This window comes from Dipodomys merriami, unplaced genomic scaffold, assembly GCF_024711535.1.
Source record: "Dipodomys merriami isolate MVZ:Mamm:240054 unplaced genomic scaffold, mDipMer1.0.p SCAF_446, whole genome shotgun sequence".
Lineage (NCBI taxonomy): Eukaryota > Metazoa > Chordata > Mammalia > Rodentia > Heteromyidae > Dipodomys > Dipodomys merriami.
The window spans coordinates 673,179-685,000 of NW_027206009.1; the positions used below are offsets into that span (position 1 = coordinate 673,179).

At 61.3% G+C, this 11,822-nt stretch overlaps 1 protein-coding gene across 1 annotated transcript in view; it reads left to right on the top strand.

Moving 5' to 3' along the window:
- The first annotated feature begins 536 nt into the window (after positions 1–536).
- LOC138808196 (uncharacterized protein C4orf50-like) overlaps positions 537–11,822 on the top strand; it is a 12,124-nt gene continuing 838 nt past the window's right edge. The window contains exons 1-5 of the mRNA XM_069994165.1: positions 537–549; positions 649–740; positions 2,108–4,303; positions 10,111–10,284; positions 10,867–10,923. Coding sequence (XP_069850266.1) covers positions 537–549; positions 649–740; positions 2,108–4,303; positions 10,111–10,284; positions 10,867–10,923 — 2,532 coding nt within the window. The remainder of the gene's footprint in view (positions 550–648; positions 741–2,107; positions 4,304–10,110; positions 10,285–10,866; positions 10,924–11,822) is intronic.

Sequence of the window (11,822 nt, forward strand, 5' to 3'; positions counted from 1 at the left end):
AGCGAGGGCGCCATCAGCCAGGGCTTTGCCGTGCCCACAGACAGGCAGGGGAGTCTCCTTGCCCCAGCAGGAGCTGCTGGGCCTCCTTCCCATCCTGGGCGACAGCTGGGGGAGGAGGCCGGCCTTGGTCTGGCAGGTCTGGGAGCCACTGGGGCCTTGAAGCTCCTTGTCCCTCATGTGAACTGCTGTCCCTCACGGCAGCCCTGGCTGTGAGGGGCCCGCCGCTGTGGGCAGCGCAGCGAATGGATCTTTCAGGTCTATAGTTTTACCCCGCCACAGTAACCCGGCGTTGAGCCCTGTTAGCCTGAGGCTGGGGCGGAGTTGCCAGCGGCCCGGGCAGGACAGGCTGGTGGCTATCACCCACCTGACATCTGGGGACCCCAGGAGTCTGCGAGGTTTGGGGACACGGCCCAGTGTGGGTGCTGAGCTGGCCAAGGAGGCTGCAAGAGCAGGTCCTCTGCTCCGCAGGGTGTGGCCGACTCCCCGCTCTCTGCCTCGGTTTCCCCCAGGCAGGGGGTGTGACCCTGGGGGCTCAAATGCCTGAGTGGTGTGAGGGCGCCCTGGTCTAGCAGAGGTGACGGGGCCACTCATGGCTGTCCGGAGAGCGCTCCCGGGAGAGCCTGTGTAACCCGGGTCTCCTTGCTCCAGGCCGGCGCTCGGAGGAGCCCTGCATCGCAGGCCCAGCCACGGGGGCTGCGGACAAGCTCCCAGGAGACCCCTCGCGGTCCAGCCAAGGCCAGGTGGGGCCCCAGGTTTGCACACATGCAGGGAGCCGCCGGGTCTCACCAGCCTTACTGTGTGTGCGCTGCAGTGTGTGTGGGGCGGGGGTGGTGAGGATGTGCTGGGTTTGGAAGAAGATTCTAGAAAAGCCTAAGAAAGAGCTATAAGGGGATGGGTGCAGTGTTGGGGGTCCTGGCAGAGGAAGGGAGCTCTGTGCCTCCTCTGGCGGCGGCTTTCAGGGCAGGACGAGGCTCCCAAGGGATCCCGCAGCCCTGGGGGTGCACCCAGAGCCCCCCGCCCCTTCGCCACACTGCCCTGAGATGGGCGACCCCAGCGACCCCAGCATGCCGGGCCGGCCCTCGGCCTGCATGGGCCCCGGCCACAGGGCTCGCTTCTAGCTCTACTGTTCCACGTCTCACACCGGGAACCCAGGCCACGGGGCACCCCGTTTTATAGCCAGGAAGCCTGAGTCTCCAGGAATTGCTCCCGGGTAAGGGCAGGATTTGAACCTGGGTCTGCACAGCCCCAGGCCAAGCACCGCTCTCCTGTGCTGGGTGGTGCGCTGCATGGGACACAGCAGCTAGATGTGCAGAGGAGGCATTCGGCGCCTCTGCCCGCAGGCGGTGCCGGGGCAGGGCAGGGCCCGGGGCCCGGACGGCCTCGCTGGACTGCCAGCCCCCCTGCCCGAAGGGCTCCGCAGGTGCCGTGTCCCCAGCCAGGGGCAGCCTCGGTGACTCAGAGCCACCTCTGCTCCGTCACCTGATGTCACCCCGCGCCCCCTCGCCCCCCCTCCCCACCATGAAGCCTGCAGCCAGCAGGGACACGCAGGTGGACCTGGCCCAGCCTGTGGTTGGCCAAGAGCCTGGCCAAAGCCCAGCTGGGGTGTGTGCTAATCATCCTTCTCCCTGGATAATGTGGAATAAGTGAATGGGAAGACAGAATCAGAACATTCTAGAAGTCCAGCACGGTGCCAGGCCCTGCTGTGGGCAGTGGCTGGTTCACACGAGCTGTACACTGAGACCTCCCGCTGTGGTCTTCTATACCAGCACTGTACCAGATGGCAGCCCCGAGCAGCAGGCCCGGACTGCCCAAAAAGTGGGATTTTGCCTACGCAAAATCCAGTGCTAATTTATTCAATATGTTCAGTAGCCCTGTGGAGCTTGCGGCTACCATACTGGACATGGCTAGGTGGGGTGGGGGGAAAAGATTGTGGGCAGTGAGGCTTGTGCAAAGGCCCTGGGGTGACAGCATCCTGGCCAAGAGTGAGAAGGGCTAGACACAGATGCAGCTCAGCCAGGAAGGTCAGGAACCGTTAGAGATGAGATCGGGGGCTGAGAGGGCTGTGGGGGAGGGGCCGTTTCTCATGGGGTCTTCTGTCCATCTACAGGTTGCCCTGGCCCAGCCCAACCCGGATGAGCATATTCTTCTGCTGTGTGGCTGCCCTCCGGGGCAGTGCGTGGACCAGCTGCCCCTGCCCTTAGACTCGGCAGGGGCAGCATCGGGCCTGGCGGCCCCCCCAGCCAGAGACCCCTTCCTCCTGGTTCAGACATCCACAGTCCCCCTCTGGGATTTGGCTGGGTTCTCCTCCCTGCCAACCCTTCTGCCCCAGGACCCTTCCTTAGAAGAACTCCAGAGCCCAGACATGCTGGACACCAGGCCCTGTCCCGGCCCCGGGGCTGCGGCCCAGACAGGAGGGGACTGTCGTGGAGCCAGGACCCCTCACACCGCCAGCCCCCCACCGCCCAGGACAGGGCCCGGGGCGCTGGGAGACGCCTGGGCCCGGGGAGGAGGCGGCCAGGCCGAGAGAGCAGAGGCAGAGGAGGCGAGAGGGACTTTGGCTGTGACGGAGGGGGGGCTTGGTGACGAGCGTCCATCGGGGGCTGAAGCTGGAGCCGCGGGGCGCGCGCAGGAGAGGAGTGGGGCCCTGGAAGCCTGGAGTCCCGTGCATGGCTGCGGGGCCCAGCGTGAGTGTCCACCGCCGGCCAGCGGGCCGCAGGAGAGCCCCAGAGCCCTGAGCGGGAGGCTGAAGGTGGCCGGGCGTGGCCGGGGCCTCCCAGGAGGACTGCCATCCATGAAGGAGGACACAGGGCCCACCGGCCCCCGGGCATGGAGCAGAGGGCGCCGCCCCGGGTGGGCTGGAGAAGCCCTGCCCCCGCAGGAAGAAAGCCACGGGGGCCCAGGCCGACAAGAGCCGCCCGAGGCCGCCCCCGGGGGTTACGGTGCGGGTCGGGGACCCACGGGTCACGAAGCACGCTTCTCACGGCCAGAGCCCGCTGCTCCACGCCTTTCTAGATGGGCGGCAGCGGGTGGAGACCGGGGCCTTTGTCCTCCTCGGGCTCTGGGCATCGGTCAGGACGGGAGTGACCGCCACATGGACGCCTTTGAGAGGGAGGTGGAGACGCGCTTGTGGGGGCTCCCGGGGCTCCCGGGGCTCGGCGGCGCGCGTTGGCAGCGGTGCCCGGGAGCAGCATGTCCCCGGCGCAGTGGCCAGCGGGGTGCTGGTCCCCAGCAGGCCTCGGCCAGCCGGGGTGCGGGCGCTCGCTCTGCTGGGCACACACAGCCCCGGGAGCGTGGCGAAGGGGTTCGTGTGGGAAAGACCCTGCCCGCGGGCACCAGCCAGCTCCTTCCAGCGCCCGACCGGGGTGAAGCCGCCCGGGGGCTGGCCGAGCCGGGGGAGAGCCCGGGCTCTCTGCAGCCGCCGCGGGCGGCTCCGGAGAGGGCGAAGGGCACGTCCCAGCAGCTCCTCGCCGCCCTGAGGGAAGACGGGAGCCAGGTTTTACCTGACAGCGCTACACGTCAGGGAGACCAAGAGAGAGGCCAGCGCGTGGCACGGGACCTGGAAGAGGAGAAGATCAGAGGCGCGGCCAGCACGGGCAGGCTGGGGCGGACGGAGGGCGAGCCGCAGGTGGATCTGGGGCAGTTCCTCCAGGTCATCGCCCTCCTGGAAGACTGCAATGGGAAGAGTTACCGCAAGATATCCGAGCTGGAAGAGGAAAACGAGACCCTGAGACGAGATCTGGGCCGGCTTCACAGGGCCCTGTGTGAGCGCCGCAGGGGAGGCCCCGACCGGACGGAGCAGCTCAGCCAGGAAAACGCGGAGCTCAGGGGGCTGATGCTGGAGCGCGGGCTCGGTCACAAAGACCTGGTGCTGGGGATAGAAGACATGATCCGGACCTTACAGGGGGAGATCCAGCACCTTCTACGCAGAGTCCGAGCCCTGGAGAGGGACGTGGCCTTGCAGGCAAGGCCGGACGCAGGTGGAGGGCCACAGCACGCCCGCGGTGACCCCGACATGGCCAGAGACAAGCTACGCTCGGCAGACAAAAAGGTCCAGGTGACTGGACTTCCAGGGCCGCCTCTGGAGGAGGAAGTGACCGTGACAAGAGGTCTGACAGCACTGTCCTTAGACCTGCAGAGTTCCAGACTCCATATTCATTCTACCACGCCCCCATCGGCCTGGACAGATGCCACAGCCTGCAGCCGTCCGCAAGGAAGCGTCGCTGGAGGGGAGAAAGACGAGAAAAGACCAGGGTGTTCACAGGCCCAAGGACAAGCTCGGAGGCTCGCGGCTCAGGGCGCCCAGGTAAGTGCAACTTCTCACCTCTCTGGAGTGGACCGCACAGACCCACATTCCCGCCCGCAGCCCTGGAGGGAGGCGCACTGCGGACCCCGCGTATCAGACTCAGAGAAGTCAAGGGCTTTGCCCAGGGCCACACAGCTAATGAGGGCCGGGATGTGCGCCCTGGCCACCTGGCCCCAGCTGACCCTGACCTAACAGGGCGGCTCAGCTTGTTCCCACACGTGGGCCCGGAAGAATGTGGCAGACAGCTTGTGCTAAGTAGCATCTGATCGGGAAGTTTCCCCAAGTGCTAATTCTGCATACTGGGTTTGCACGTGGCCACAGGCAAAGCGGTGGTCATGGGAGGGGACAGGGGGGCTTCTACCTCCCTGAGACCCTGTCCTCTCTGACAGCACCATGGTCAGCCCTCCCAGAATGCAATGCTCCTAGTGCTCCCTAGTGCTTGGGAGTGTCTTCAGGACCATCTGGGCTGGACACTGGTATCCGGTGCTGCTGCTCCCCAGCCCTGTCCCTCCCCATCTCTCCTTCCCCTCTCCACTCTGGATGTCTCCCCTCCCTCCCCAGTTTGTGGCAGAGGCAGCGCACCCCGGAATCCGTGCTCCCTCTTAGGTTACTCGGCTGTCCAGCACCCTGGTTCTCGGCATTTATAACATCACGGGATCAGCCGCTGCCCAGAGTCTCCCCAGGTTGTTTCCTTCTATGGAGGGAGGGGAAATTGCCCTCCCTGACTTTGCTTTTCAGCGAGTAACTGGACTCTGCCCCTTTGTCTGTGACTCACTCCTCCTAATCTTCTGCTCTTGCACCAAAGCCCAGCTGTAGAAAGCCTCGAAGTCCAAAGTCACCAATGTGTTAAGGGAGGTCTGCGGATCCACCTTCTGTTTTTGTAGCTTAGGCTGGAGATCTGGTGCTGACGCCGTAATTCGAGAGATCCTCAAGCCGGGCACCATGGCTCACGCCTGTAACCTTAGCTACTCAGGAGACTAAGATCTTAGGATCACAGTTCAAAGCCAGCCTGGGAAGGTAAGTCTATGAGATTCTTAAACTTGAATTAACCACCAAAAAAGTCAGAAGCAGAGCTGTGGCTCAAATGGTAGAACACCAGCCTTATACACAAAAGCTCAGAGATAACACTGCTCAGGCCTTGAGTTTGAGCTTTAGGATTGGCACACATGAGTGTACACGTACACACACACACACACACACACACACACACACACACACACACACACAGAGTGTTGGTCCTCATATTGAATGTGGGTGGACACCAGTGTAGTTCTCAGGGGCCCTGTAAGCATCCTGGAAGCAGGTTAGTGTTTTCATTCTCTCCCTGAGCAATACCCTTTTATCTGCTCCAATTAACAGACTCGTGCATTGATTGTTTCAATTCTCTAAGCAATTAATCATGCAGTTTCTTAATTCTACCTCAACGTTTTTAGTTGGATAAATCCGATTCAGTCCCTCGTTGGGAGTGGTGACATTCCCCATTGGCTTGGCTCTGCCGTGGATGTGGACATGGTCAGCTGGACCTGGGCAGCGGTCCATGTGGCTGACCTCTCCTCGGGAGCACGGCAGACAGGGACAGAACAGCCAAGGCCTTGCAGGTCAAAGCCTCGCTGTCCCTGAGAGTTTTCCTATGTCCTCAGAAAACACACGCCAGAGTTCTTTTTCTTTCACAGCAAGACATTTCTACTACCAGAAAAGCTGAATTTAAAGGACCTCAAACCAGATCCCTAGCCTTTGCCAAAGGAATCCAGCTGGAGCATAGTATTGAAATGAAAGCTCCCACTGACAGGCTAACATGATCTAATTTATGTTGAGACCATATTGCATCGCAATAATAAATTAACTTCTTTTCCTTCAATCCCTCTTCTTTAAAGTCCCATTTCTTGGCTTATTTGTTAGCACTGGGTTTGAACTTACAGCTTTCTACTTACTCAGCTTGCTTGTTCAGCCACACCCCTGTCCCGCTTTTTGTTATCTGCCTGGGCTGGCTTCAAACTGTGATGCTCAGTTCTCTGCCTCCCGAGTAGTTAGGGTTACAGACATGAGCCACCAGTAACATTAAAGTCCCACTTCTTGTAATACATCCTCATGGACAATCAGCAGGAGCACTTGCAAATGCTCCAGTTTTCATTTCCTGTGCCTGGAGAGAAAGAAGGAAGAAAAGGAAAGAAATGGCCAGGCAACAGGTGCTTTGAAGTCTGGGGGAGCTAGAAGCCCCCTTTACTCACTGTAAGATTCTTTTTTCCAGTACTGGGACTTGAACTCAGGGCCTGAGCATTGTCCCTTAGCCTTTTCACTCAAGACTAACACTACCACTTGAGCCTCAGCTCCACATCTGTCTTTTGGCTGGTTGGTTGGGGTTAAGAGTTTCACAGACTTTCCTGCTTGAGCTGGATTTGAGCCTGGATCCTCAGATCTCAGCTTCCTGAGTAGCTAGGCTCATCAGCCTGAGCCACTGATGCTCAGTGCAAGATTTTTTTTTTTTTAAATAGGAGCACGTAAGCCAGCACTGCTCAGGAGGGCCGTCTGCTTCTCGGATGAGGGCGCTGTGATTGTGTCCCCCGCTCCGGGGTTGAACGTCCTGCTGGCCAGGGGAACCAGTGCTCCAGGCACATGGAAAACAAGGACCAGGGGGAACACGTTCTCAAGGCTTTCTCCGTGCTGTGTGGCATCTGCTGCCCTGCAGAGTGTGGAGTCTCTGCAGGGCCGCACAGTTCACCATGCAGCCGGGACCCCAGGGACAGCGTCTGGCCTTCTCTCTCGTGTGTGTCCTGAATGTGACTGCACCCCCACCCCCAACACACACACACACTATCTCAGCATCCCTGAACGCCATCACATCCGCCACCTGCCACCGCTCCCCGCACGGGCCCTGTCTGCCTCAGCTGTGCTCTGCAGAATGTTCTAGAAGGAACCGAGGAAATTCCTTGTCATGCTTCCTTTCCCTCCGATGCCTGCAAAGGCTCGCTGTTGTGTGCTTTTCCCATCCCAGCTACTCTGCCTGGGAGGACTTGGAAATCCAAGGCCCAGTGACCGGCGGGCGGGGCTGGCGGGCATGGAGCGAGGGAAGTGGGTCACGGTGCCCACAGGCCTCCTCCTGAGCTTCTGTGAACACGGTGGGGTTGCAGCCGGGTGGCACACCGATCAGTCGGGACTGTGAGGTGTTCACTGTTGTGTCTGGAAGCGAGAAGCCGCCATGAGAGAGGTTGGAGCGCAAGGCCAGGAGTGGTCTGCAGTGGGGAAATCTGGAATCAGCCAGTGGAGGTGAAGCCAGAGAGGTGCAGAACGTGGAGAGGTAGAGGGTGTGGAGTGGCCACATTCCTGTCACTCTGTCACCGGGGCCTGCGGCTGCCTGTGGCTTCCTGTAAGAGGTGCAAAAATTAGCATTGCCCTGGTCCAGAATATGCCTTGCCCCACCAGCCTCCCCCCAACCAGCCTCCCCCCCGCTAGCCTCCCCCCCACCAGCCTCCCCCACCAGCCTCCCCCACTAGCTTCCCCCCTACCAGCTTCCCCCCACCAGCCTCCCTCCACCAGCCTCCCCCCACCAGCCTCCCCCCACTAGCCTCCCCCCACCAGCCTCTCTCCACCAGCCTCCCCCCACCAGCCTCCCTCCACCAGCCTTCCCCACCAGCCTCCCTTCACCAGCCTCCCCCTCACCAGCCTCCCCCCACTAGCCTCTCCCCACCAGCCTCTCCTCACCAGCCTCCCCCACTAGCTTCCCCCCTACCAGCCTCCCCCCACCAGCCTCCCCCCACCAGCCTCCCTCCACCAGCCTCCCTCCACCAGCCTTCCCCACCAGCCTCTCTTCACCAGCCTCCTGCCCTCCCTCTGCCATCCTTCCCACCACCCTGAGCCCGGGCACAGTGTGTGGCTGGAGGGGGTGCTCACAGCATCTGCCGGATGGGGCTCTGGGTGGGGCTGTGGACAAGGGCCAGCAGGCTGTGCCGTCCGCGTCACACTGATGTTCTAGGATTCCCAGCGGGCCCTGCACTCGGGCCGGGTGCCCGTGGAGGCCCCGCTCTGTGAGCACACGCGTGTGGTGGCGAGGCTCACTCTCGATGCTGGGATTGGAGCTGATAGGTCCTTACACTTTGCTGAGCCCCCTTGCTGGGGACGGTGGCAGCAGCCAGCCCCGAAGCTTCCTCAAAGGCCACATTGTTTTGGAGTCTCTGAGCTGAGTTTTGGGGAGCATTCAGAGGCCCCATCTGTTCCTGCCAGGGCCCAGCCTGCACAGCGCAGCCCACGCAGCGTGGATCTCTAGTCATTAGACAAAAGTCACAGTCTGTGCTGATGGCCCTCGTCAGCAAGGCGGTGCCAGGCCTGCCGTGCCAGGCCTCCGGAGCTGTGGGCACCTTCTGGTCCCGTCTCTCCCTCCCAGGGGCCGGGAATCCCCCTCCCAGCAGGTAGGGGTGTGTGGGGGTGCTCTCTGGGGGTTTTAAATAAAGAGGTGGGGTACGCCCTGCAGTGGGGGAAGGTGTTGGTGAGTTTCTGGCCTCTCCTTCAGGAAGGGAACTTTTTGTTTTGTTTTTTGTTGGTTGTGGGGCTTGAACTCTGGGCCTGAGTGCTGTCCCTCAGCTCTTCAGTTCAAGACTGGCGCTCTACCACTTGAGCCACAGTGCCACTTCTGGTTTTCTGGTGGTTTATTGGAGATAAGAGTGTCACGGACTTTTCCTGCCTGGGCTGACTTTGAACCTCAATCCTCAGACCTCGGCCTCCTGAGTAGCTGGGATGACAGGCGTGAGCCATGAGCGCGCGGCCTGCAGGACGGGAGGTTCTGTAGTGGTGTGAAGCAGGGACTTGGTGATACTCGTGGCCTTGAGCTGGTCCTTTCCCTGCTGGGGGAGGGGGGGCTGTCCATGTGTACTTGTTCCTGTACCCCGATGTGATCCTCCGCTGCACCCCGCAGGGCTGTGATGATCCAAGCACGCAGCGTGGCTGCTAGAGCCCACCCAACAAAACCAGAACCTTCCGCCCAACCACCCCCGGTGTGCTCGCACGTGTGTACACGGGTTGGTAAGAACGCAGAGGTTTAGGAGCCGTGACCTGGCCTGCGCCTCCGTCCCTCGTGGCAGGCCCGTCACCCGCCCAAGGAGGGCTAGCGGCAGCCTGCTGCGCTCTCGCGGCGCGCTCTGTTCCGGCAGGAAGCGTCCTGCGTGAGCGGCGGGTGCACCGCGTTCGGCGGGCGCGCTGCGGTGGCCCACAGCCGCACTGCGGTGGCCGACAGCCGCACAGACCCGGTGCTCAGGCCCCATTCCGTGGTGTGCTGAGAACACAGTTCTGGGATGTTCTAGGATTCCCAGCGGGCCCTGCACTCGGGCCGGGTGCCTGTGGAGGCCCCGCTCTGTGAGCACATGCGTGTGATGGTGAGGCTCACACTCAGGCTGGAATCGGAGCTGCTCAGGTCCTTACACGCCGCTAGGCTGGCATTCTTGTTGAGTCTCGCCTCCAGCCCCGATGTTTGCCGGTTACTGTTGAGATCTGGGTCTGGTTTACTGTCTAGGCAGGCGTCTAGTGTGACCACCTCGTAGCTCGCACAGCAGGAAGTGTGTCCCTGCGTCTGCCTTCACAGGTGTCTGGGAGCTTCTCTGCCCGGTCTGGCCTCCAAAAGTGGTCCTCCCAGTGTCAGCCTCCCCACGGAGCTAGGACTGCAGACACAAGCCATCAGCACCTGGCTTTTTCTAAAGTTGTTTTTGTTTTCATGAGGGGGAAAAAAAATGATGGAGAAGAAAACCGGGTAGGATGAGGGGTGGGCTAAGGCGTTCCTTGGATAGCAACCTCCAACAGGCCTCCAAATCTGCTCTCGGCAGTGTCAGGGCGCAGAAGTGCGGGAGGCGGAGGAAGACCCCTGGCTGTGCGTGCTGCGGCTGCGGCACCAGGTGCAGACCCTGCGCTGCCAGCTCAGAGACCAGGGCTCCGTGCTCCTGGAGCTGCAGGCCGCGCGGGACCGGGCTGCGTGTGGGCAGAAGGAGCTCCAGGCCACGGTAGGCTGGCCAGCCCTCCCCTCGGCCCCAGCACCCCCCCCACCCTTCCTCCCCCCTCAGTGGAGGCCAAGGTCGCGACCAGCCCCACACCTCCCTCACCACGCCAGCCCTGGCTCAGATGATTAGATCTAGAGGACAGGACATGGCTGCAGGACGGACAGGGCCATGGACACAGGGAAAGCGACCAGCCAGCCAGGCCCAGCACACGGGCACACCAATGGAGGGAGCCAGCAAGATGCGTTGTCACCTCTGCAGGGCTGAAGGGAGGTGGCGGCCCTGGCCCCTGTCCCCTCTCTGTGCTGTGTCTGAAGTAGCTGGGTGTGGTGGCTCACACCTGTCAAGCTAGCTGCTCAGGAGGCTGAGATCTGAGGATCATGGCTCTAAGCCAGCCCAGGCAGGAAAGTCTGTGAGACTCGTATCTCCAAGTAGCTAGCAAAAAGCCAGAAGTGGAGCTGTGGCTCAAGGGCTAGTCTTGAGCGCAGAAGCTCAGGGACGCACCCAGACCCAGAGTCCCCGTGGATACGCAGGAAGTCCCGGAGCCAGCTGCACGGAGCGGGGCTCCACAACCTGCTTCCCTTTCAGCTGGAAGAACTGCAGAAAGAGCGGCGGGACTCACGCCTGGCCACGTCGCCTCTGAAGGTAACGTGGGCACGCTGTCCTGGAAAACTCCGGAAAGAAGGAAGCAGACAGGCGCTTCCCAAGTCCCCCGTGAACGAGTGCTCCAGTGCTTCCTTCTAGCGGCTTCCACGGCTGCAGGCCACGCCACAGCCTCCCGTCTCCCGCTCAGCCCCGCCTTCTCTCTCCTGAGAGCACCAGAGGCGTGGCCAGCCTTGAGGTGTCCTGATGCCCGGCGAGCGTCCTGATGCGCTGTGGCTGGCTTTGACGGCCAAGGCCATTGTCTGGTGCTCAAGTTCGCCTCTCCTGCCCCTCTTCCCCCAAACACTACGATGCACATTTTCCTTAGAAAACGCTCCCTCCCATCAGATACTAGTGCTCATGCCTGTGATCCCAGCTACTCAGGAGGCTAAAATCCAAAGGATCACAGTTCAAAAGTCCAAGGAGCTCCATGTCCAATTATTCAGCAAAAAGTCCAGCCGAGGCATGACTCAAGTGGTAGAGTACAAGTGGAATGAGAGTGCAAAGCCCTGAGTTCAAGCCCCAGAATCAGTGTGTGTGTGTGTGTGTGAAAGACAGACAGACAGACAGACAGAGAAGAGAGAGACAGACAGACAGAGACAGAGAGACAGACAGAGCGGCTCCTTCACCTATTTAGATATTCATGCTTAGGATAGATTTTCGGACCCATGACTGCCCCAATCTCCGAGCAGGTAGCTAGGGAGGGGGGTCCTGACAGTCATACCCAGGGGCCCCACTTCCCACCTGTCTCCGGGACTCCATTTTCCTGGCTGTTAAATCAGAAATGTGACCCGCACAGTCCCTCAAGCTTCCCCAGAATTACACATCCACCCGAGCCCCACATTCGCATCCACGAAACAGGAGTTCTGCCCCCTCCGGCTAGGACAGCGGCTGCAGGGCTG